Source organism: Amblyraja radiata, chromosome 5 (assembly GCF_010909765.2).
Source record: "Amblyraja radiata isolate CabotCenter1 chromosome 5, sAmbRad1.1.pri, whole genome shotgun sequence".
NCBI lineage: Eukaryota > Metazoa > Chordata > Chondrichthyes > Rajiformes > Rajidae > Amblyraja > Amblyraja radiata.
The window spans coordinates 36,753,407-36,779,978 of record NC_045960.1 but is presented as its reverse complement, the minus strand read 5'-3'; the positions used below and the strand labels follow the sequence as shown (position 1 = coordinate 36,779,978).

General features: G+C 42.9%; 1 protein-coding gene across 1 annotated transcript in view; it reads left to right on the top strand.

Annotated features, from left to right (window-relative positions):
- LOC116973193 (desmin-like) overlaps nt 1-26,572 on the top strand; it is a 52,293-nt gene that overhangs the window by 13,286 nt on the left and 12,435 nt on the right. Inside the window, exons 5-8 of the mRNA XM_033021028.1 lie at nt 2,141-2,236; nt 6,231-6,362; nt 14,033-14,143; nt 20,084-20,194. Of these exons, the coding sequence (XP_032876919.1) occupies nt 2,141-2,236; nt 6,231-6,362; nt 14,033-14,143; nt 20,084-20,194 (450 nt within the window). The remainder of the gene's footprint in view (nt 1-2,140; nt 2,237-6,230; nt 6,363-14,032; nt 14,144-20,083; nt 20,195-26,572) is intronic.

The window sequence follows — 26,572 nt, the reverse complement described above, 5'->3', positions numbered from 1 at the left end:
TTTCACTCGCCTGGCTTTGTCCTGCCCCCACCACTTTTCCAGCATTCTTCCCCCTAATACAATTAGTCTGACTGAGGGTCCCAACCCAAAATAGCATATATTTATCTGCTATCTATATTTTATTTATCTATATTTTATTTATTTATCTATCTATCTATCTGTCTGTCTGTCTGTCTGTCTGTCTGTCTGTCTGTCTGTCTGTCTGTCTGTCTGTCTGTCTGTCTGTCTATCTATCTATCTATCTTCTATCTTTATTCTTCTATATTTATTTTTTATTATTATTTTACATAACTAAAACTCTGATCTTGCTATCTTCCGGTTTGCACTGTTTATCTATTTGCACAAAAATGGTTCGCGATAGCGCTACGATTTTTGCCAGTTCACTCACCGTTCTTCTGTGCTGCAAGTTCACCAAGTTTCGTTCCAATTGGAATGTTGTAAAAGTTAGCGAGGTTTAAAAATCTTAAAAAACGCACGTATGCAAATCGATCTCTTCTCCAGTCAGTCAGCGCGCGCGGATTAGTCTCTTCCCCTGTCACTACCCGGGACAGTCTGCCCCTTCCTGCGCCATCGCGTCTTTACTGGAGCTGAGGGTGGCAGGTGGAGGTTTCCAACCAGACACAATTTTCGGAGGGACCCGAAGCAGCCCAGCCGCAAGCAGCCCAGCCCCAAGCAGCCCAGCCCCCAGCAGCCCAGCCCCAAGCAGCCCAGCCCCAAGCTGCCCAGCATCAGAGACCCGACCCAGTCCAGACTTGAGACCTTGCCAGCCAGAGTCTGAGACCTTGACCAGACCAAGAGTCTGAGACCCTGCCCAGACCAGAGTCTGAGACTCTGCCCAGACCAGAGTCGGAGATGTTGTCAATGTCGCAATGTCACCAAATGGAGAACGGAGACTCTGATCCGGTGGTGGAGTTCGACCAGCGACCAGTGGCCAGCACCTGCTGTGAGTCCCCATCGCACCGCCAATACCAGCCACTATCCCACTGGACCCTCTTGCTGGCTCCTCCCCCCTCCGCTGTGATGCCCCCCTCTCCCTCATGGCTCGTCCCCATCTTTTCTCCTTCCTCCTCCCCCTTCCACATCTCCCCCCTCCCCCTCTCCCCCCTCCACCCCACCCCCCACAACTCCGCCCCGCCGACACACCTCTCTCCCCCAACACACACCCCTCCCCCACACACCCCTCCCCCACAATCACCCCTGCCCACACCCCCCCCCCCGCCCACACACACATCGTCTAGTACTTATTAAAAGTCTGATCTTGTACGTGTGTATATGCATATATGTATGTGTGTGTGTATATGTGTGGTTGTCTTTACATCTTCGCAAAAACACTACACGGTAACGATTACATTTTTACATATTCCGATTGATATTTTTCCCGTCGAGGCCGGGATCACATCTGAACATTTCATGCTTTATTTCTCATTACTCATTACTGATTAAAAGCCTAAAAAAGTCAAAGACTTTGAAATTAAAACCACCATCTTCAAATGATGACGTCACAATGGCTCAGCTAGCAGAGACCAGCCTCAATGAAGATTTCATCTTTTATTTGACGTTATTCGCGATTAAAGCTTTGAAAATGCCAACTTTCACAAGATTTTTCATATTCTGATTCACATTTATCCCCTCAAGGCAGAGATCACATTCACTGAACATTTTATGTTTTGTTTCTCGACATTACTGATTAAAGTTTTTTTTAAATCAACATACCTTGAATTTCAAACTGACGAGCTTCAACTGATGATTCTTTGAATTTGACATCGACCAGCTTCAACTGATGATGTCACAATGGCTCAACTAGCAGGGGGAGGGCGAATTGCTATTGCAACACGCAAGGCAAGTGCAATTGGAATTTTTTTTAAAGATCACTGCTGAGGGATCAAGGGATGTTCTGGAATCTTACGTTCGGGAATGGCTTGAGTTGGAGGACCACGCCTCCCGTGGGGGCGACAGGTAGGGAACGGGTGCGTTGGGGCAGCAGACCAACGGGTCTGCACTTGGTCTAGTCACCTATAAATGTTTTTGTGTGATGTTGCCTGAGCCACTGATTTACTCGCTAGGTCACCGTGCGGCCCTATCTTCTTATACACATTTATTTATATCTAACAGATATTAACAGACATTATTTTTATTTTAGGTTGTTGATGCTACCACTACAACATGTATGGACCTTGAAAAGCAGCTGAACAACCTAGAAGCTGAACTAGAATTTCTGAAGAGATTGCACAAGGAGGTATATAATAAAATAATATAAAGTATGATTGATAAGTTCGGTATTCATGATAGTTTTGAGATTTCTATTTATAAGAGATAAAGAATTTGAAATGGAAAACTAGAAATTGAGTGATGTGGAAAATAGAATGCACAATGATAATTGTGATTAGTTGAACTGTTTTAATTCTGCAGCAATTGTAACACAATGTATGTCATGAAACTTAAACCGTTGTGTATCTATCTATATTACTAAAAGTCTGTTCTTGACCGGTTTTGGCCATCTGTGCTGCGATTTCCAAGAGTACGCCGCCACCTACGGCCGTTATTTTTGGCCACCTCGCTCAGAGCCCCCCTCCGCCGCATGTGTGCCGAGGATTTTTCCCGTCGATTAAAAATGACAGGGATATTAATGTTTTTACAAAATTCCCCATTCTCTCTACTGCCCCCGCTGGCGGCAGGGGGGAGGAACTATAAAACCAGGAAGTGGTGTGCCACACAGTCTCTTCAAGATGGAGGAAGGCAGAGGGTCACGTTTCTCTGAGCTGTGAATAACACTGAACACATGTCTACTCAAATGTAAATGCCCTTAGTGGTTCCAAAATGCTTGCAGAATGTGTCTATTGGATCTAAAGCTTGCAAAAAATGTCTATTGGTGCTAAAGCTAGCACAAAAATGTTTATTGGTTCTAAAGCTTGCAAAAAAATGTCTATTGGTTCCAAAGCTTGCAAAAAAAGTCTACCGGTTCTACAGCTTGCAAAAAAATGTCTATTGGTTCTAAAGCTTTCAAAAAGTGTCTCTATTGGTTCTAAAGCTTGCAAAAAATGTCTATTGGTTCTAAAGCTTGCAAAAAAATGTCTATTGGTTCTAAAGCTTGTAAAATAATGTCTACTGGTTCTAAAGCTTGCAAAAAATGTCTATTGGTTCTAAAGCTTGCAAAAAATGTCTATTGGTTCTAAAGCTTGCAAAAAATGTCTATTGGTTCTAAAGCTTGCAAAAAAATGTCTATTGGTTCTAAAGCTTGCAAAAATATGTCTATTGGTTCTAAAGCTTGCAAAAAATGTTTCTATTGGTTCTAAAGCTTGCAAAAAAATATCTCTATTGATTCTTAAGCTTGCAAAAAATGTCTATTGGTTCTAAAGCTTGCAAAAAATGTCTATTGGTTCTAAAACTTGCAAAAAGTGTTTCTATTGCTTCTAAAGCTTGCAAAAAGTGTCTATTGCTTCTAAAGCTTGCAAAACAATGTCTATTGCTTCTAAAGCTTGCAAAACAACGTCTATTGGTTATAAAGCTTGCAAAAAAGTGTCTCTATTGGTTCTAAAGCTTGCAAAATAAATGTCTATTGGTTCTAAAATGGTTCATACTAGCGCTCCAGAAAGCGCCCCCCCTCCCCGGGTTGGTTTGGCTTGGGTGTGTCTTGAAATTGAAAGGCACTACTTACTGCAAATGGTAGCATGAAGTTGAAAGGCACTACTTACTGCAAATGGTGGCTTGGGAACTTTGGCTTGAAGTTGAAAGGCACTACTTACTGCAAATGGTGGCTTGGGTGCTTTGGCTTGCAGTTGAAAGGCAGTACTTACTGCAAATGGTGGCTTGGTTGCTTTGGCTTGAAGTTGAAAGGCATTACTTACTGCAAATGGTGGCATGAAGTTGAAAGGCACTACTTACTGCAAATGGTGGCTTGGGAGCTTTGAAGTTGAAAGGCACTACTTCTTGCAAATGATGGCTCGGGTGTGGCTTGGAGTTGAAAGACACTGCAAATGGTGGCATGAAGTTGAAAGGCACTACTTACTGCAAATGGTGGCTTGGGAGCTTTGACGAAGTTGAAAGGCACTACTTACTGCAAATGGTGGCTTGGGTGCTTTGGCTTGCAGTTGAAAGAGTACTTACTGTAAATGGTGGCTTGGGTGCAATGGCTTGAAGTTGAAAGGCATTACTTACTGCAAATGGTGGCATGAAGTTGAAAGGCACTACTTACTGCAAATGGTGGCTTGGGAGCTTTGAAGATGAAAGGCACTACTTCCTGCAAATGATGGCTTGGGTGTGGCTTGGAGTTGAAAGACACTGCAAATGGTGGCATTAAGTTGAAAGGCACTACTTACTGCAAATGGTGGCTTGGGAGCTTTGACTTGAAGTTGAAAGGCACTACTTACTGCAAATGGTGACATGACGTTGAAAGGCTCTACTTACTGCAAATGGTGGCTTGGGTGCTTTGGCTTGCAGTTGAATGGCAGTACTTACTGCAAATGGTGGCTTGGGTGCTTTGAAGTTGAAAGGCACTACCTGCAAATGATGGCTTAGGTGTGGCTTGGGTGTGGCTTGAAGTTGAAAGACACCACTTACTGCAAATGGTGGCATAAAGTTGAAAGGCACTACTTACTGCAAATGGTGGCTTGGGAGCTTTGACTTGAAGTTGAAAGGCACTACTTACTGCAAATGGAGGCTTGGGAGCTTTGGCTTGAAGTTGAAAGGCACTATTACTGCGAATGGTGGCTTTGGTTGCTTTGGCTTGAAGTTGAAAGGCACTACTTACTGCAAATGGTGGCTTGGTTGCTTTGACTTGAAGTTGAAAGGCACTACTTACTGCAATAATGGCTTGGTGTGGCTTGAAGTTGAAAGGCACTACTTACTGCAAATGGTGGATTGGGTGTGACTTGAAGTTGAAAGGCACTACTTACTGCAGATGGTGGCTTGGGTGCAATGGCTTGAAGTTAAAATGCATTACTTACTGCAAATTGTGGCGTGGGTGCAGTGGCTTGAAGTTGAAAGGCACTACTTACTGCAAATTGTGGCTTGAAGTTGAAAGGCACTACTTACGGCAAGTGGTGGCTTGGGAGCTTTGGTTTGAAGTTGAAAGGCACTACTTACTGCAAATGGTGGCTTGGTTGCTTTGGCTTGAAGTTGAAAGGCACTACTTACTGCAAATTGTGGCTTGAAGTTGAAAGGCACTACTTACTGCAAGTGGTGGCTTGAAGCTTTGGTTTGAAGTTGAAAGGCACTACTTACTGCAAATGGTGGCTTGGTTACTTTGGCTTGAAGTTGAAAGGCACCTCTTACTGCTAATGGTGGCTTGGGTGTGGCTTGGGTGTGGTTTGAAGTTGAAAGCCACTACTTACTGCAAATGGTGGCTTGGATGCAATGGCTTGAAGTTAAAAGGCATTACTTACTGCAAATGTTGACGGGTGCATTGGCTTGAAGTTAAAAGGCATTACTTACTGCAAATGGTGGCGTTGGTGCATTGGCTTGAAGTTGAAAGGCACCATTTACTGCAAATGGTGGCATGAAGTTGAAAGGCACTACTTACAGCAAATGGTGGCTTGGGTGCTTTGGCTTGAAGTTAAAAGGCACTGCTAGAAGTGGTAAGAATCTGCACTTGAATTTGGTGGCCTTATACCCTGCTTGAAATAGAATTTCAAGGATTAGCCGTGAGTCAACTACCAGCCCACCAGCCGTGAGTAAGTGAGTTGCCAGCACAACAGGCTTGATTGACTGAGACGCCAGCCCAAGAATCCATTTGGCGCACAATTTGCATACTAGCCATCTGGAAACCAGTCCCTTCAGCCCACAACACCCATACTAGCGCTCCAGAAAGCCTCCCCCCCCCCCCCCCCCCAAACTGGCCACCAATATTAGAATTGGTGGAGAGGTGGAATATTGCGTTGGATGACCAGCCCTCCTGTGTGATGCTGGGACCCAACGGGTCCCACTTAGTCTAGTATAATATAGAAATCTCTGCAAGGCAGACACAGAGAGGTTTTGCGAAATGTTTGAATGAACTGTTGGAACAGGTGAATATTTCACCCCGTGAATTACTACTTTGTTAACACCATGCATACAGAGATTTATAAGATACATATTCTTAACACCATGCATACAGAAATTTATTAGAGTGAAATATTGGACCATAAGTAGGAAAATATTGACGGCAGGTTTTCTTTTCTGGTGCAGTAAGTAATTGAGCTGAATGATCTTGTTTGTGATATACCGTAAAATGTGAATCATTATCTGTTGAATAGGTAATTGAAGAACTAATGAAGCAGATCTATAACATTGCCAGTGTTGATGTGAGTTACACAATTCCAGATTTGGCTGCGACTCTTAAAGATATTCAACTTCAGTATGAAGAAATATCAGCAAAGAATTTGCAGGTATGAAAGTGTTACCAACCATTGTCTGGATGACCTTGCATGTTTTGCATACAGTATTTTTTTAGAACTTTAGTGAATCACATCTTTAATGAGATTCTTATAAAACACATATTTCAGTGAATTCATATATCTACTTTGCTCATATTTAATTTTTGAATATAAATCAGTTTTAATCTGACTTTCAGTGATTGAATCTCAAGTGCTAATAACAAATAATTTTTTGACTAAATGGGAAAAAAGGTGACACATAAGGTTAACCTTTCTGAATTGTCTGAAGCACTTTACGACAGATATCGAAAGGGCTTTGATCTGTAACGCTGACTTTTTTTCTCTTTCTGCAAAGGAAGCTTTAACTGTTGAGTCTTTCCAGCATTTTCTTCTTTTATTTCAGATTTGCCACATGTGCATTTTAGTTACAACTAATGGCATCCGTTTGAAGTGTGATCATCATATATAAAAAACAGCAAACAATGTATTCACAGCAAGGGCACACAAACAGCAATGTAATAATGAGTAGATAACATGTCTCAGTCAAGTTTACGTTGGATAAATATTGTTCAGGACCCTTAGGACCACACCCTAGTGTGGTAATGAAGTTGTTTCATGTCATTGGTACAATGAATCAAGTCTCTCTTTAATGTCCCATTGAAAGACAGTACAGTTGTGCTGGTGTCAGCACCATTTTAATGATCGAGTCAATGAAGTGGACTGCACACAAAACTTGTGGTAAGAATCCAAACTACTCAACCATTGCTGAGAACCAACTATATCATCTCATTTGAACACCTGCTCACATTGCCAGACATATATGGACCTAGAAATTATGAAAGTGGTGAATTGGAAAGTTGCATTTAAGATAAATGAAGAGACACATTCAATGGGGAATATCTGATGGGGGACAAATGTAGAAAGTATTGAGATGTGTGAGGAGGTCATTTCACCCATCAACAACTTAAGTTTGGATTTGAGTTTAATTTATTGTCACGTGTACCGAGGTACAGTGATAAGTTTTTGTTGTGTGCTAACAAGTCAGCGGAAAGACAATACATGATTACAATGAGCCATCCACAGTGTACAAGATACATGATAAAGGGAATAATGTGAATAATATTTTGTGCAAGATAAAGCCAGTAAAGTCTGTTCAAAAATAGTCCAAGGGTCTCCAATGATGTAGATAGTTCAGGACTGCTTTCAAGTTGTTGATAGAATGGTTCAGTTGCGTGATAACAGCAGTGAAGAAACTGTGACCTGAATCTGGAGGTGCACGTTTTCACACTTCTATACCTTTTGCCCGATGGGAGAGGGGAGAAGAGGGAGTGGCCATGGTGCGACTTGTCCTTGATTATGCTGGTAGCATTGCCAAGGCAGCAAGAGGTCAAGTGGGAGCATTGGTCGTTGGAAGTGCTAACTAAGAAGTGAAAGGCAAATATATGGAACCAATGATGGGAGTCAAAAAGTGAGTTTGTGGTAAATGATTGTTAATCAGATTGGAGACACTCAAGGATCAGTGCTAGAACCAACAATTTTTAATCCAACAAAATGTTAGATCAATGGGAGAGATAGCTGAATGGATAGAAATATGCTTCATGGAAGGAAGCAGAGGGTGATGGTGGAAAGATTGCTTCTCGGACTGGAGGTCTGTGACTAGTGGTGTGCCTCAAGGTTCGGTGCTGGGCCCATTACTGTTTGTCATCTATATCAATGATTTGGATGAGAATGTACAGGGCAAGATTAGCAAGTTTGCAGATGATACAAAAGTGGGGGATATTGCAGAGTGAAGATGGTTGTGAAAAATTGCAGCAGGATCTTGATCAGTCGGCCAGGTGGGATGAGGAAGGCTGATGGAATTTAATACAGAGCAATGTAAGGTGTTACATTTTTGGAAGTCTAACATGGGCAGGACCTACACAGTGAATTGTAGGGCTCTAGGGAGTGTTATAGAGCAGTGAGATCTCGGAGTGCAGGTGCATAATTCATTGAAGGTGGAGTCACAGGTAGACAGGGTAGTCAAAAAGGCTTTTGGCATATTGGCCTTCATCAGTCAGAGTATTGACTATAGAAATTGGGAGGTCATGTTGCATAAGACATTGGTGAGACCACATTTATGGTACTGTGTTCAGTTCTGGGCACCATGTTATAGGGAAGATGTTGTCAAGCTGGAAAAGGTACAGAGAAGATTTATGAGGATGTTGCCAGGACTAGATGGTCTGAGCTACAGGACGAGGTTGAGTAGGCTGGGACTCTGTTCCTTGAAGCGCAGGAGGATAAGTAGATTATCTTATAGAGATGTATAAAATCATGAGAGGAATAGATCGGGTAGATGCACAGAGTCTCTTGCCTAGAGTTGGGGGATTGAGGGCGTAGGGGAAAAGATTTAATTGGAAACTGAGGGGTAACTTTTTCCCACAAAGAGTGGTGGTGTATGGAATGAGCTGCCAAAGGAGGTAGTTGAGACAGGGACTATCACAATGTTTAAGAAACAGATAGACGGTACATGGATATGACAGGTTTAGAGGGATATGGACCAAATGCAGGCAGGTGGGACTAGTGTAGCTGGGACATTTTGGTCGTTGTGAGCGAGTTGGGCCGAAGGGCCTGTTTCCACACTGTATCACTCTATGACTATGACTCTAAGTGACTTGGATGTTGGATTATTGATGAAAATATCAATTTTGCAGATGGTACCACATCTGGAGATGTGGCAAATGGAATTTACAAGAGACAAGAGACATTTATTGTCACATGTACCAATTGGTACAGTGAAATGTGTGGTCACCATACAGCCATACAAATAAAAAAGAGCACAGAACACGATAGTCTTTAACATAGACATCCCCACACAGCGGAATCAAAGTTTCCCACTGTGAGGGAAGGCACCAGAGTTCAGTCATCCTCCTCTGTTGTCCTCTGTTGTTCACCCGTGGTTGGGGAGCTCCCGAACCCCTCACTGTTACCGCTACAGGCGGCCCGATGTTCAGGCCCGCTTGCCGGATGATGGAACTCCGACGTCGGAATGGTAGAACATTCTCAGCGTCTTGGACTTCCGAATCGGCCACTTCCTACCGGAGACCGCAGCTCCCGAAGTCCACAGGCTGAGCTGGGTGGAGATTCAACGCTGGCGGCCCTCGGCAAAGGGTCCCAGGACTCTGCGATGTTGAAGTCAGCGCCGCCTGCTCTGTAAGCTCCGCAAACCACAGCTCCGCGATGTTGAAGCAGCAGGCCCAACACTCCGGAGCTTCAAACGGCGATCCAGGTAAGGCACCGCCCGCTCCGTGGTGAATTCAGTGCTGCACCGCTGCTGCAGCTTTGGTCCGTTCCCCGGCAGGAAAGGCCGCGCCAATCCAGTTGGTAGGCCGCGAAGGGGGGCGAGGATGTGACTCGGAGAATAGTTGCATCCTCGCCAGGAAGTGACTGAGAAACTGTTTCCCCTTTACCCTACCCCCTCCCCCACATAGAAATACTAAATATATCCTCCAAAACATACTTTTAAACAAACTAAAAATTAAAAAAAGGTAGAAAAACAAACAGACTGTAGGCAGAGGCTGCCATCATGCGGCGCCCCTACAATTTAATGCACACATTGTGAGGTGATGCATGTTGGCAGAAGAATAGGGAGAAGCAATGGTACCCAAGAAGGCAGTTCTAAAGAGTGTGTGCAGGAATCTGGAGGTCCATGTGCATCGATCTTTGCAGGTGACTATCAAATTGAGAGAATATTGAACAAACTGTGCTTCATACGTACCAATTGCAAAATTAGTGAATGATATGGAACCTTTTTAAAGCTTTGTTCAGGCCAAGACACAAGTGCTGCATCCTGTTTTGATCATCACATTTAAGAAGGATATGATGGACAATGAAATGATGCAGAGGGACTTTGCAGAATTATTCCAAGAACAAGGGACTAGCTACATGATTAGGTTAGAGAAATTGGATTATATTCTTGGAGTAATGAGGATTGAGGGGAGATATGATAGTGGTGTATCAGATTGTGGTTGATTTGAACAAGATAGAGGATGAAACATATGGCAGTTGCATGGAATTATAAAATGGACTGTTTCATGTTTGATTCTGGGAGAATGGAGGAAGATATCCTTCATATTATTTCCCAAATCAGATAAGGCCGAGAGACATTCTTCGCAGGCTCGACTGTACTCATTGCATGGAAGAGAAAAACGGAACCAAAATTGCAGATAGATGGCAGGCAGAAATTAGCTCTTCTGAGATAAACAAAACATAAGACTGAGTTGTAGAAACAAGGAGCTGCAGATGCTCGTTTACACAAAAGAACACAAAGTGATGGAGTAACTCAGTAGGTCATGCAGCATCTCTGGAGAACATGAATAGGTGATGTTTCGGGTCAGAACCCTTCTTCAGATTCGGTGAGAGTTACCTGGTCAGAAAATTTGCTATTGTGTTTGGAAGATTGCAATTTATCCAGACAGAAGATGAGGCGATGTTCCCCAAACTTTGATCAGTTCTCAATGTGACTGTGCAGGAAGCCACGGGCAGATATGTCATAGTGGGAGTGGAATGGTGAGTTAAAGTGGCAAGCTGTCAAAAGCACCAAGTTGGCCCTGTAGATTAAATGCAGGTATGCAGCAGAAGCAGTGACCTAAACAGCATTTAGTTACTTGGTTTGCCTTTAGAGAGCACACTGACAACACTGAATGCAGTATATTGCATTGGTAATATGCAAATGTGCAAATGGATTGCTGCTTCATCTTGAAAGATTGTCTCCCTGGATGGTGAGAAGTGAAGAGGTGCAAGGATAGGTGTTGCATCTACTGCATTTGCATGGGGAAATGCTGTAAGGTGGGAAGTTGTTGGTGGGGACATGCATACGTTATTTCAGAAATGCAATCGGATACAGCAATATCACCCTTATTTGTTTACAAAACATTTAACACAAATATATTCTGCATCTTTATTAAATACTCACGCTGCCTCGGCAAGGCCAGCAGCATAATCAAGGATGAGTCGCACCCTAGCCTCTCCCTCGCATCGGTGATCATTTTCCAATGTTCTATAGATTCAGGATCATTTCTTGTGGATTGGAGGGTAGCTAATATTATCCTACTTTTTAAGAAATGTGGGAGAGAGAAAACAGGGAATTATAGACCAGTTAGCCTGACATCGGTGGTGGGGAAGATGCTGGAGTCAATCACAAAAGGTGAAATAGCGGCACATTTGGATAGCAGTAACAGGATCGGTCCGAGTCAGCATGCATTTACAAAGGGGAAATCATGCTTGACTAATCTTCTGGAACATTTTGAGGATGTAACTAGAAAAATGGACAAGGGAGAGCCAGTGGATGTAGTGTACCTGGACTTTCAGAAAGATTTGATAAGGTCCCACATAGGAGATTAGTGGGCAAAATTAGGGCACATGGTATTGGGGGTAGAGTGCTGACATGGATAGAAAATTGGTTGGCAGACAGGAAACAAAGAGTAGGGATTAATGGGTCCCTTTCAGAATGGCAGGCAGTGACTTGTGGAGTACTGCAAGGCTCGGTGCTGGGACCACACCTATTTACAATATACATCAATTATTTAGATGAAGGGATTCAAAGTAACATTAGCAAATTTGCAGATGACACAATACTGGGTGGCAGTGTGACCTGTGAGGAGGATGCTATGAGAATGCAGGGTGACTTGGACAGGTTGGGTGAGTGGGCAGATGCATGGCAGATGCAGTTTAATGTGGATAAATGTGAGGTTATCCACTTTGGTAGCAAAAACAGGAAGGCAAATTATAATGTAAATGGTGTCAAGTTGGGAAAGGGGGAAGTACAACGGGATCCGGTCCTTATTCATCAGTCAATGAAAGTAAGCTTGCAGGTACAGCAGGCAGTGAAGAAAGTGAATGGCATGTTGGTCTTCATAACAAGAAGAGTTGAGTATAGGAGCAAAGAGGTCCTTGTGCAGTTGTACAGGGCCCTAGTGAGACCACATCTGAAGTATTGTGTGCAGTTTTGGTCCCTTAATTTGAGGAAGGACATTCTTGGAATTGAGAGAGTGCAGCGTAGGTTTACAAGGTTAATTCCTGGGATGGGAGGACTGTCATATGCTGAGTGAATGGAGCGGCTGGGCTTGTATACTCTGGAATTTAGAAGGATGAGAGGGGATCTTATTGAAACATATAAGATTATTAAGGGTTTGGACACGCTAGAGACAGGAAACATGTTCCCGGTGTTGGGGGAGTCCAGAATCAGGGGCCACATTTTAAGAATAAGGGGTAAGCCATTGAGAACGGAGATGAGGAAATAGGTTTTCACACAGAGAGTTGTGAGTCTGGGGAATTCTCTGCCTCAGAGGGCTGGTGGAGGCTGGTGGAGGCCGGTGGAGGCCAGTTCTCTGGATACTTTCAAGAGAGAGCTAGATAGGGCTCTTAAAGATAGTGGAGTCAGGGAATATGGGGAGGAACAGGGTACTGATTGGGGATGATCAGCCATGATCACATTGAATGGCAGTGCTGATTCGAAGGGCCGAATGGCCACCTCCTGCACCCAAAGTCTATGATCTATTGCCTTCTCCCCTCTCCCATTTGACAAAAGGGTCAGTAGTGTGAAAACGCACACCTCCAGATTCAGGGACAGTTTCTTCTCAGCTGTCATCAGGCAACTGAATTATTCTACCCCAACCAGAGAGCAGTGCTGAACTACTATCTACCTCGTTGATGTCCCTCAGACTATCCTTGACCAGACTTTGCTGGCTTTACCATACACTAAACATTATTCCCTTATCACTATAAATGGATTGATTGTAATCATGGATTGTCTTTCCGCTGACTGGCTAGCACGCAACGAAAAGCTTTTCACTCTACCTCGGAGCATGGGGCAATAAACTAAACTGAACTGAACTGAAATAATTGTTTACGTGGACTGCTAAATGCATTGAAAGATTCCAAATGACATTGGCTCTCATCAAAATTCATTTTATTTTAACATGTTATTGAAACATAGATTAATACACAGTAAAGAAAGTAATGTTGTTAATAATGTTATTTATGAATGAAAGATATATATGAAGACCTACAGTCCATTTAAGTTTTCCACAGTTAAGTTGAAGAAATGCAAGCAATTCGAGGAGATCTTATACTTGGAATCACGCCCGTGCCATACCTGACGAGAATGTTGTTTTACTGTATACCATTAGGGAGTGTGAAGTAGAGAATGTTCCATTCTGCAGCTCTATCATTCCTGACCTTGAGGAACACAATAAACCATCTGGTTCTATTCAAGCGAATACAGTTACTTGTTAGGCTATTCACCGAGGCTTTGAATATATCTTTGCATTGCATTTGTTTGATGCACGTTCAAGGTCTTTCTAGGTGGTGTGCCAGGCTGACAAACTGTACATGCTGACAAACTGTGTATAAAAAATGAAAAGTATGAATAAAATTGTGAAAACATCTTTATTTCTAATAAAACAGCAATAGAATATATTTTTGATGAAATGGCCATGCTGTCAGCCTGCTCATTGCTTTGCAATTGTATTGTGTTTGACATCAACCTATTTTCTTATTTGTGACCATAAAATGCCTTAAAATCCAATCACTAATAGTAACTAAATATTATGAAAGGCACTGCAGTTATGAACATATTCGTATTTAATCATAATTGCTTATTTCCCTTTGTTTATATATTGTTCTTAATGTTTATTTCTTTTAAGGAAATGAATGAATGGTATAAAAGCAATTTTTTTGATCTGAATCAAACATCTGCCAAACACATAGGAAACATGCGAAGTTCACGGGAAGAACTTGCAAAATATAAAAAAAATGTAAGTAGGCATTAATGCAGCTATCCTTTCTTTTGCTGAAAAGTTTAAATAATTTCTTATGTACAGTATGCAAAATACCATGTATGATATACCTAAATGCTTACTATTGGAACCTACCCATGGAAGAGAAGGGAAATCACATGATCAATCACTTGCAGGCAATTGTAAAATGTATCCTCCCAGAAAATTACAGATTGAATTTAATGCAGAACATTTAATGGGAAATGGTCTGAAGAAGAGTCTCGATCCGAAATGTCACCTATTCCTTTTCCAGAGATGCTGTCTAACCCAGCTTTTTGTGTCTATCTTCAGTTTCTAATATACTCTCTTTCCAGCTGGAGATATACAGTAATGTGAAATAAAGGGAAATAAAAGTATGCTGGGGTATTAATGGGAATAACGTTCATTTATCTTGAAAATCTGTCAATGTTCAGAGCATCACAGATTATCAGTATTTTTCTGAAGATGGTCCAGATATTCAAATAAATCTTTAAGGATAAAAAGGAGTAAAATGATAGTCATTTAAGAAAGGGAATTCTAGTTTGAGCTGAGGGCATATCATCACAGGTGGAATGATGGAAATCAGGGTCGTATGAAGATCCAACATTGGAGGAGCACAGAGATTTTAGAATATGGTGGAACTCAGGGAGGTTATAGGGGAGGGTAAGGTCATGATTTATAAATTGATGTTTTGTTGTATCAGGATCTAATGTTGGTTAGTGATCGCAGGGGTAACAGAGATGGAAGTGGGTAGTTTCCCTTTGCTGGCTACGTAGGGCAGGCTATGCTGCTTGCATCTCCAATACTAGACTCCTGAAATAGGCATTCGGGTTCTTCAAAACATCATTGAAGAAGTCACTTGTTCAAAGCTCTTCAAAGCCTCCATGAAATCTTGAAGAGCTTTCATTGACAGGAGCCCTGCTCCATGACCATAATGGAGAAGGAATGTTTGGGATGGCATTGAGAACCTCATACCATGGATAGGGAAAGTAAGTAAGTAAGTTTATTGGCCAAGTATTCACATGCAAGGAATTTGCCTTGGTGCTCCGCCCACAAGTAACAACATGACATACAGTGACAGTTACGAATGACTCAGAAAACACTAAACATTAATAATAATAAAACATTAATGATAAAACACCATTGATCAAGCATGTGAACCAATAAACTACCAGATCAAAGGGAGGCTACAGATTTTTGGCTGTTGAGTAGAGCAACTACTCGTGGATAAAAACAGTTTTTATATCTGGTTGTAGCAGCTTTGACAGTCCGGAGTCGCCTTCCAGAGGGAAGTGATTCAAAGAGTTTGTGGCCAGGGTGAGAGGGGTCAGAGATGATCTTGCCCGCTCGCTTCCTGGCCCTTGCAGTGTACAGTTCATCAATGGAGGGAAGGTTGTAGCCAATAACCTTCTCAGCTGATCGGACGATTCGCTGCAGCCTCCAGGTGTCGTGCTTGGTGGCTGAGCCAAACCAGACCATGATGGAGAAGGTGAGAACAGACTCTACGATGGCTGTGTAGAATTGGACCATCATTGCCTGTGGCAGATTGTGCTTCCTCAGCTGCCGTAGGAAGTACATCCTCTGTAGTGCCTTTTTGACTGTGGAGTCGATGGTAGCCCCCCCACTTAAGGTCCTTGGAGATGATGGTTCCCAGGAACTTAAAAGACTCCATAGATGTGACTGTGGTGTTGTTGATGGTGAGTGGGGCGAGGAGAGGGGGAGCTCTCCTAAAGTCTACAATCAATTCCACTGTCTTAAGACCATTAAGCTCTCGGTTGTTGCAATGGCACCAGGACGCCAGCTGTGACACTTCCTGTCTGTAGGCAGATTCCTCTCCATCCTGGATCAGTCCAATCAGGGTTGTGTCGTCCGCAAACTTGAGAAGCTTGACAGAGGTGTCTGTGGAGGTGCAGTCGTTGGTGTGGAGAGAGTAGAGGAGAGGGGAGAGTACGCAGCCATGCGGTTCTCCTATGCTGAGGTTTGAGGATCCGAAATGTGCTTTCTCAGCCTCACATACTGCTTCCTGTCTGTCACGAAGCTGGTGATCCACCGACAGAGGGGTTCGGGCACATTCAACTCGTAAAGTTTTGAGTGTAGTCGCGCTGGCACAATGGTGTTGTATGCAGAGCTAAAATCAACAAACAGGATCCTCACATAGGTCCCCTGGTGGTCTAGGTGCTGTAGGATGAAGTTTCTGATGTTCAAACCTGCAGTAAAACTCATTCAGGTCGTTGGTCAGCTGACGATTGTCCAAAGAGCGGGGAGCTTTCCTCTTGTAGCTGGTAATTTCTTGCAAGCCCTTCCAAACTGAAGAGTCACTTGCTGAGAACTTGCTCCTCAAACTTCTCAGAGTACCTTTCCTTGACAGCTCTGATTCCTCTTCTCAGCTTGTCCTTGATCTGCATCGCCGTTCCTGTAGGCCTCCTCTTTAGACCATCGGAGCTGTCTGAGTTCTGCAGTGAACAAGGGCTTGTTGTTGTTGAACCATGTCCGGGCCTTAGTTGGAATGCAACTGTACTCGCAAAAGCTGACATATGATGAACACCACACTATAGCCCTGTGCAAGTGGTGGACAGAGTGAACCATCTCACAAACTACCCACCAATTTGCTCCTGGCAGCCGCCACCTGCCCCATCCATGGAAGAATCTGCAGTTCCTGTCTCATTAGATGTACCAGATCATACAAAACCATGGAGCAGTAAATCATTCTTGATCCCAGAGACTCCCTCAGAAGAACGAATGGATAAATGCGATGTGGTGTGACAGAGGAATTTATGGATGCTGGAGGTCAGCCAGATGAAACCCTCACAAAGTTCTGATGAGAGTTATTAACTGAGACATTAACTCTCTCCCTCTCTCTGCCCTGTTGAGATTGCCTAGAACTTTCTATTTTATTCAAGACTTTATTCACAGACTTTTGTTTTTGAAATAATTAGAATAATCAAGTATTAAGATAACAAATGCAATGATAAAATGGGGAAGAAAGGTAGAAACCATAGGTAGGAAGGATACAGATTCATTGCAATGTTAACCTGGATATCAATTTAGGCAAATCTACTTCCTTCTTTAAATGAAGGAAGGTGCAAAGGTACCCAATTCAGGGTTTTTTAAACCACAAGGTTTATAGATGGAATAGAAAGACTGAATTTATTCCTCTTGATGAACCGGTGGACAAAGTATGAAGTGATTAGCAAAAAGAGCAAAAAACAACATGAGGAGAAACATTTACACGGATAGTGTGTTGGAAAATGAAATGCATTACGAGGGGTAGTGATGAAGGCTAATTTAATTAAGGCATTCTAATGGAAGTTAGATAACTATGAAAGGAATACTAGGTTAACCATAATCATGCAAAGCCCAAGTCCATGGTGGAACGAAAGACACCGTTTAGAAAAGAACATTGGTTGCTGAGGTTAATGTTGTGTAGTGTTGAAGAGCATGATGGTTGCTGGGAAGAGGCTATTCTTGAACCTGGTGGTCAGTTTTCAGGTGCCTGAACCTTCATACTGATGGTAGTAATGAAATGGATGATATTGGCTCCTTTTTGAGGCAGTACCTCCTATAGATCCCTTTGAGAGTGGGGAGGTCTGTATCTGTGATGGACCGAGCAATGTCTACTACTCTCTAGTGTTTCCTTCACTCCTGAGCAGACAGGTTGTCAAACCAAGCTGTGATACAACCAGTCAACGTGTTCTCTATAGTACATCGATAGGGTATTCATTGACATAGCGAATCTCCTCAATCTTCGCAGAAAATAGAGCTATTGTTGAGCGTTCTTTGTGCTTGCATCAATAAGCTGGGCCCAGGATAGATATTCAGAGATGTGCATGCCCACAAACTTGAAGATGTTGACTTTCTCCTCCGTGGTCCTGTCGATGAGGACAGATTCGTGGATCCCCGGCTTTCCTCTCCTGATCAACGATCAGCTCATAGCTCAAAGTCTTCTCAATTTCGAGAGTAATATGTTCTTTTTGCATCTTCTAAACAATAGACAATAGACAATAGGTGCAGAAGTAGGCCATTCGGCCCATTGAGCCAATGTGATCATGGCTGATCATCCCCAATCAGTACCCCGTTCCGGCCTTCTCCCCATATTCCTTGACTCCGCTATTATTAAGAGCCCTATCTAGCTCTCTCTTAAAGCATCCAGAGAACCCGCCTCCACCGCCTTCTGAGGCAGAGAATTCCACAGACTCACCACCTGTACTCTGACTCATCATTACCCATTATTCATCCAACATGGGTGGAACACGTTTGGAGGGATATGGACCAAACGCATGCAGGTGGAACCAGTGTAGCTGGGACATGTTGGCCGGTGTGAGCAAATTGGGCCAAAGGGCTTGTTTCTACACTGTATCACTCTATGACTTTATGACTCTACGACAATGGTGGTAACATCATCAAATCTAAAAGATGGTGTTGGAGCTGTGGCAGGCTATACTGCTGTGTATAGAGAGAGTAGAGCATGGGACTGTGCACAGCAGTGAGGTGCATCTGTGTTGATAGTTATCGAGGAGGAAGTGTTGTTGACAATTCACATTAATTGTGGCCTGCCGATGAGAAAATCCAGGATCCAATTATACAGAGATGAGCAGAGACCCATTTCTCTGGGTTTGATAAATTTGGAGGGTTGGTGGTGTGAAACGCCAAGTTGTAGTCGATGAACAAAGCCTGATGTACTTGTTCTTATTGTCCAGGTGGTTCAATGCAGAGTGGAGAGCCAGCAAGATCACATCCCCTGTTGATCTATTGTAGTGGAGGCAAATTGTAGTGGTTCTTACTAAGGAAGGTGTTGATGTGCATTATATCCAACCTCTCAAAGCACTTCAGCACCTCCCATGGAGTAAAGGCAGCATTAAGAACTGTTTCCTTTCTAGTAAAACAGAACACAGTATCTCTTTTAACAAGAAATCCCCTTTCACCTTTTCTATACTCAGCAAAGGTTTTCTCATTCCGTTCACTAGGAGACATCCTTTTTCTCTCTATTTTTCTCTCACACAAACAGGGTTACATTTCCTCTGTGACTACTTGATCTGTCTACACTTAGCCTTGTGTTTCAAGGGGCTTTCGCAGCTCCTTATCCAGTGTGGACAGTTTCAGCAATGCAGTGTGCACTTCCTGAACATTTACAGAATAATATGGTTGTTATAGTCGACGATTTTAACTTCCCTCATATTGACTGCAAATCCCATCGTGTAAGGGACTTGGATGGGGAGAAAATTTCTTCAGGGTATTCAGGAAAGTCTTCTCAAACAATTAGAGGGCTCCTTGGGAGAGGCCATTATGCTGAACCTTCTGTGAAGGGACAAAAGCAAGTAAAGTGACTGAAGTGTCAGTCGGGGGATACTTTGGGACCAAGAGTCAAGAGTGATTAATTGTCATATGCACGAAGAATGGAATTATAAACTACTTACTTTTACTTGCACATGAACGCAACAACTCAACAATAAATATAAATTAACAATAATACAATAAATTATCAATTATACTAGATCATAATAATACAAGCCAGTGACCAAATTCTGTTAGTTTTTAAATAGTTATGGAATACTATAGAACTATAATCCTAAACAGGGAATATACCAATTTTGAAGGTATTAGACCCGAATTTGCCGATTGAATGGGGGATGTCAAGCAATTGGAAGACTTTTAAAAGTGAAATTGGGAGAGTTTCAGGACAGCATGTTATGAAGAACATTGATGAGGGCAGGGTGGTGAATGTTGTCCATAAGGCCTTTGGCAGGATCTTCAATGAGGCACCACATGATAGGCCGATTTAGAAGGTTAGATCACATGGAGTGTAAGCCAACTGGATTCAAACTGGGATCAAAAATGACTTGGAATTAGTGGTTTCATATATTTTCATGTTCTTTTCTCAGTGATTTTGTAAAAAATATGCATCTGTGCTAACATTTTCCAAATTCTTTCTGCCTCTTTTAGTTTCAACATAGTCGGATGGAATTGGATGCACTGAAGGCCCGAAGGGCATTACTGGAGGCTCAAAAAAAAGAGGCTGCAAATAAATATAACAAAGAGATTGAAGACCACGAGGTATTAAGCAAAGCATAATGCTTTTCTGTGGGGCAGTAAAAGCAGCACAAACCCAATATTTATAAGCATTTTCAAATAGTAGCGGTGAAAGGTTTAAAAAAAAAAAACTATTTTGAGTAAGCTCAAGAATTAATTAAATGGAAAAAAATGATTGAGGATGAATTTTCAACTTACCAAAATTAGTGGACCAGATTTGTAGACGGCAGTGAGGCAATGATTTCCACCATTCATTGCACTGACAGCAGCCACAGCCATTGTGGCTTTTGAGTGATAGTTAGTAATTGTAGCTGTGTCTGTAGCTGTGTCTGAACCAGCATCACCACATTTACAGTGGTCTAAGCTGTGTTTGAGCTGGACAATCAACAATGATGCTCATCAACCAGTTAGGCTGAAGGTTTTTCACTGAGTCGGTGAAGGAAATGACCTTCATAGAATATGCCATGCTGACACCACCAGAGAGCACGTTTACCTATACTGAGGTAGGGTGAATTTTTTGATTTAAAAAAATCGAAACTAGAATATTATCACTTAGTATATTTACTTCAATGTAAAATATAATGAAAGCCGAATAAAGAGAAGGGGAAAGAAGTTAGGATTGAGAGATAAAAGAGACAACAAAAGTAAAAACATTATTTTCAAACTTTTTCTTCAATCTCAAATGGTAATTACATTACGAACAATTACGATTCTACCCTAACAAAAATTAAATTTTCATAGTCAAAATTACATTTTCATGGAGAGGTTGGCTGACTGATTAAGACTTAGCAGATGTTAAAAATGAATTTACATCCACATGCACCCGCCCTAATTTTATCTGCTGTGTTTAAAGGCAAACTGGCTGAAATCTATCAGTAATGTTTTGTTATAGCAAATTTTTTGTAATCTTAAAGAGACTTAGATTGCAACTTTTGGATTTCCATACTTAACCGCATAGATTTGAATGCCAGATAGACACAAAAAGCTGGAGTAACTCAACGGGACAGACAGCATCTTTGGATGATCAGCCATGATCATATTGAATGGCAGTGCAGACTTGAAGGGCCGAATGGCCTACTCCTGCACCTATTTTCTATGTTTCTATGAATGGGTGACGTTTTGGGTCGAGGCCCTACTTCAGATTATGAATGCCGGATACTGGTTGATTTACAACATGATAACTAAGTACTGAGGAACTGCAGATGCTGGTTTACTGTAAACTGTCCACTGTAAAATCTGCTCAAGTAAACCAGCATCTGCAGTTCCTTCCTACACATTTGGTCTGTGAAATCTCAAGATATGCCTAATTTGAAGAAGTTCTCCTCCACCTATTCCTTCTCCCAAGCGATACTGCCTGACATGCTGAGTTACTCCAGCATTTTGTGTCTATCAACAACAAGTACTGATATTGCCTCAGCTACTCGTGTTGAAACAAAAATGCAATCATGCTGTTTCTATCAACTACTAGACTAAGTCGGACCCGTTGGGTCCCAGCATCACACAGGAGGGCTGGTCATCCAACGCAATATTCCACCTCTCCACCAATTCTAATATTGGTGGCCAGTTTGGGGGGGGGGGGGGGCGGCTTTCTGGAGCGCTAGTATGGGTGTTGTGGGCTGAAGGGACTGGTTTCCAGACGGCTAGTATGCAAATTGTGCGCCAAATGGATTCTTGGGCTGGCGTCTCAGTCAATCAAGCCTGTTGTGCTGGCAACTCACTACTCACGGCTGGTGGGCTGGTAGTTGACTCACGGCTAATCCTTGAAATTCTATTTCAAGCAGGGTATAAGGCCACCAAATTCAAGTGCAGTTTCTTACCACTTCTAGCAGGGTGCAAGGCCACCAAATTCAAGTGCAGTTTCATACCATTTGAAGTAGGGTGCAAAGCCACTAAAGACAGCGAGTCGTGACCTCTTCCCTCCTCCATCTTGCAGAGACTGAGCCACACCCACATTTCCGGGTTTTATAACCCCTCCCCCCCCCCCCCACCGGAAAAGGTGTGGCTTTCATGGAGTGATTGACAGGAGAGAGATTCTCAACATTTAAAAAAAACTAATAACACTTTTATTTTTCATTGATGGGAAGAATTCTCTGCACCTGCTCAGCGGAGGGGGACTGAGTAAGATGGCCAAAAATCACAGCCGTAAGTGGTAGCGTTTTATCTAAAATCAATATACAGTGCAAACAGGAAGTAAGTGCATTTACAGTAGTGCCTTTTAACTTCAAGCCAAAGCACCCAAGCCACCATTTGCAGTAAGTAGTGCCTTTCAACTTCATGCCACCATTTGCAGTAAGTGGTGCCTTTCAACTTCAAGCCAATGCACCCACGCCACCATTTACAGTAAGTAATGCCTTTTAACTTCAAGCCAATGCACCCAAGCCACCATTTGCAGTAAGTAGTGGCTTTCAACTTCAAACCACACCCAAGCCACACCCAAGCCACCATTTACAGTAAGTAATGCCTTTTAACTTCAAGCCAAAGCAACCAAGCCACCATTTGCAGTAATAGTGCCTTTCAACTTCAAACCAAAGCTCCCAAGCCACCATTTGCAGTAAGTAGTGCCTTTCAGCTTCAAGCCAAAGTAACCAAGCCACCATTTGCAGTAAGTAGTGCCTTTCAACTTCAAGCCACAATTTGCAGTAAGTAGTGCCTTTCAACTTCAAGCCACACCCAAGCCATCATTTGCAGGAAGTAGTGCCTTTCAACTTCAAAGCTCCCAAGCCACCATTTGCAGTAAGTAGTGCCTTTCAACTTCATGCCACCATTTGCAGTAAGTAATGCATTTCAACTTCAAGCCATTGCACCCAGCCACCATTTGCAGTAAGTACTGCCTTTCAACTGCAAGCCAAAGCATCAAGCCACAATTTGCTGTAAGTAGTGCCTTTCAACCTCATGCCACCATTTGCAGTAAGTAGTGCCTTTCAACTTCAAGTCAAAGCTCCCAAGCCACCATTTGCAGTAAGTAGTGCCTTTCAACTTAATGTCACCATTTGCAGTAAGTAGTGCCTTTCAACTTCAAGCCACACCCAAGCCATCATTTGCAGGAAGTAGTGCCTTTCAACTTCAAAGCTCCCAAGCCACCATTTGCAGTAAGTAGTGCCTTTCAACTTCATGCCACCATTTGCAGTAAGTAATGCCTTTCAACTTCAAGCCATTGCATCCAAGCCACCATTTGCAGTAAGTACTGCCTTTCAACTGCAAGCCAAAGCACCCAAGCCACCATTTGCAGTAAGTAGTGCCTTTCAACTTCAAGTCACACCCAAGCCATCATTTGCAGGAAGTAGTGCCTTTCAACTTCAAGTCAAAGCTCCCAAGCCACCATTTGCAGTAATAGTGCCTTTCAACTTCAAGTCAAAGCTCCCATGCCACCATTTGCAGTAAGTAGTGCCTTTCAACTTCATGCCACCATTTGCAGTAAGTGGTGTCTTTCAACTTCAAGCCACACCCAAGCCATCATTTGCAGGAAGTAGTGCCTTTCAACTTTAAAGCTCCCAAGCCACCATTTGCAGTAAGTAGTGCCTTTCAACTTCATGCCACCATTTGCAGTAAGTAATGCCTTTCAACTTCAAGCCATTGCACCCAAGCCACCATTTGCAGTAATAGTGCCTTTAAACTTCAAGTCAAAGCTCCCAAGCCACCATTTGCAGTAAGTAGTGCCTTTCAACTTCATGCCACCATTTGCAGTAAGTGATGTATTTCAACTTCAAGCCACACCCAAGCCACCATTTGCAGTAAGTAGTGCCTTTCAACTTCATGCCACCATTTGCAGTAAGTAATGCCTTTCAACTTCAAGCCATTGCATCCAATCCACCATTTGCAGTAAGTACTGCCTTTCAACTTCAAGCCAAAGCAACCAAGCCACCATTTGCAGTAAGTAGTGCCTTTCAACTTCAAGCCAAAGCAACCAAGCCACCATTTGCAGTAATAGTGCCTTTCAACTTCAAGCCAAAGCTCCCAAGCCACCATTTGCAGTAAGTAGTGCCTTTCAACTTCAAGCCAAAGCAACCAAGCCACCATTTGCAGTAAGTAGTGCCTTTCAACTTCAAGCCAAAGCTCCCAAGCCACCATTTGCAGTAAGTAGTGCCTTTCAACTTCAAGCCAAAGCAACCAAGCCACCATTTGCAGTAATAGTGCCTTTCAACTTCAAGCCAAAGCTCCCAAGCCACCATTTGCAGTAAGTAGTGCCTTTCAACTTCAAGCCAAAGCAACCAATCCACCATTTGCAGTAAGTAGTGCCTTTAAACGTCATGCCACCATTTGCAGTAAGTGGTGTCTTTCAACTTCAAGCCAAACCCAAGCCACACCCAAGCCACCATTTGCAGTAAGTAATGCCTTTCAACATTCAAGCCAAAGCAACCAAGCCACTATTTGCAGTAAGTAGTGCCTTTCAACTTCAAGCCAAAGCAACCAAGCCACCATTTGCAGTAAGTAGTGCCTTTCAACTTCATGCCACCATTTGCAGTAAGTGGTGCCTTTCAACTTCAAGCCAATGCACCCACGCCACCATTTACAGTAAGTAATGCCTTTTAACTTCAAGCCAATGCACCCAAGCCACCATTTGCAGTAAGTAGTGGCTTTCAACTTCAAACCACACCCAAGCCACACCCAAGCCACCATTAGCAGTAAGAGGTGCCTTTCAACTTCAAGTCAAAGCACCCAAGCCACCATTTGCAGTAAGTAGTGCCTTTCAACTTCAAGCCAAAGCAACCAAGCCACCATTTGCAGTAATAGTGCCTTTCAACTTCAAACCAAAGCTCCCAAGCCACCATTTGCAGTAAGTAGTGCCTTTCAACTTCAAGCCAAAGTAACCAAGCCACCATTTGCAGTAAGTAATGCCTTTCAACTCAAGCCACAATTTGCAGTAAGTAGTGCCTTTCAACTTCAAGCCACACCCAAGCCATCATTTGCAGGAAGTAGTGCCTTTCAACTTCAAAGCTCCCAAGCCACCATTTGCAGTAAGTAGTGCCTTTCAACTTCATGCCACCATTTGCAGTAAGTAATGCCTTTCAAATTCAAGCCATTGCACCCAGCCACCATTTGCAGTAAGTACTGCCTTTCAACTGCAAGCCAAAGCATCAAGCCACCATTTGCTGTAAGTAGTGCCTTTCAACTTCATGCCACCATTTGCAGTAAGTAGTGCCTTTCAACTTCAAGTCAAAGCTCCCAAGCCACCATTTGCAGTAAGTAGTGCCTTTCAACTTAATGCCACCATTTGCAGTAAGTAGTGCCTTTCAACTTCAAGCCACACCCAAGCCATCATTTGCAGGAAGTAGTGCCTTTCAACTTCAAAGCCCCCAAGCCACCATTTGCAGTAAGTAGTGCCTTTCAACTTCATGCCACCATTTGCAGTAAGTAATGCCTTTCAACTTCAAGCCATTGCATCCAAGCCACCATTTGCAGTAAGTATTGCCTTTCAACTGCAAGCCAAAGCACCCAAGCCACCATTTGCAGTAAGTAGTGCCTTTCAACTTCAAGTCACACCCAAGCCATCATTTGCAGGAAGTAGTGCCTTTCAACTTCAAGTCAAAGCTCCCAAGCCACCATTTGCAGTAATAGTGCCTTTCAACTTCAAGTCAAAGCTCCCAAGCCACCATTTGCAGTAAGTAGTGCCTTTCAACTTCATGCCACCATTTGCAGTAAGTGGTGTCTTTCAACTTCAAGCCACACCCAAGCAATCATTTGCAGGAAGTAGTGCCTTTCAACTTCAAAGCTCCCAAGCCACCATTTGCAGTAAGTAGTGCCTTTCAACTTCATGCCACCATTTGCAGTAAGTAATGCCTTTCAACTTCAAGCCATTGCACCCAAGCCACCATTTGCAGTAATAGTGCCTTTCAACTTCAAGTCAAAGCTCCCAAGCCACCATTTGCAGTAAGTAGTGCCTTTGAACTTCATGCCACCATTTGCAGTAAGTGATGTATTTCAACTTCAAGCCACACCCAAGCCACACCCAAGCCACCATTTGCAGTAAGTAGTGCCTTTCAACTTCATGCCACCATTTGCAGTAAGTAATGCCTTTCAACTTCAAGCCATTGCATCCAATCCACCATTTGCAGTAAGTACTGCCTTTCAACTTCAAGCCAAAGCAACCAAGCCACCATTTGCAGTAAGTAGTCCCTTTCAACTTCAAGCCAAAGCAACCAAGCCACCATTTGCAGTAATAGTGCCTTTCAACTTCAAGCCAAAGCACCCAAGCCACCATTTGCAGTAAGTAGTGCCTTTCAACTTCAAGCCAAAGCAACCAAGCCACCATTTGCAGTAAGTAGTGCCTTTCAACTTCAAGCCAAAGCAACCAAGCCACCATTTGCAGTAATAGTGCCTTTCAACTTCAAGCCGTAGTGCCTTTCAACTTCAAGCCAAAGCAACCAATCCACCATTTGCAGTAAATAGTGCCTTTAAACTTCA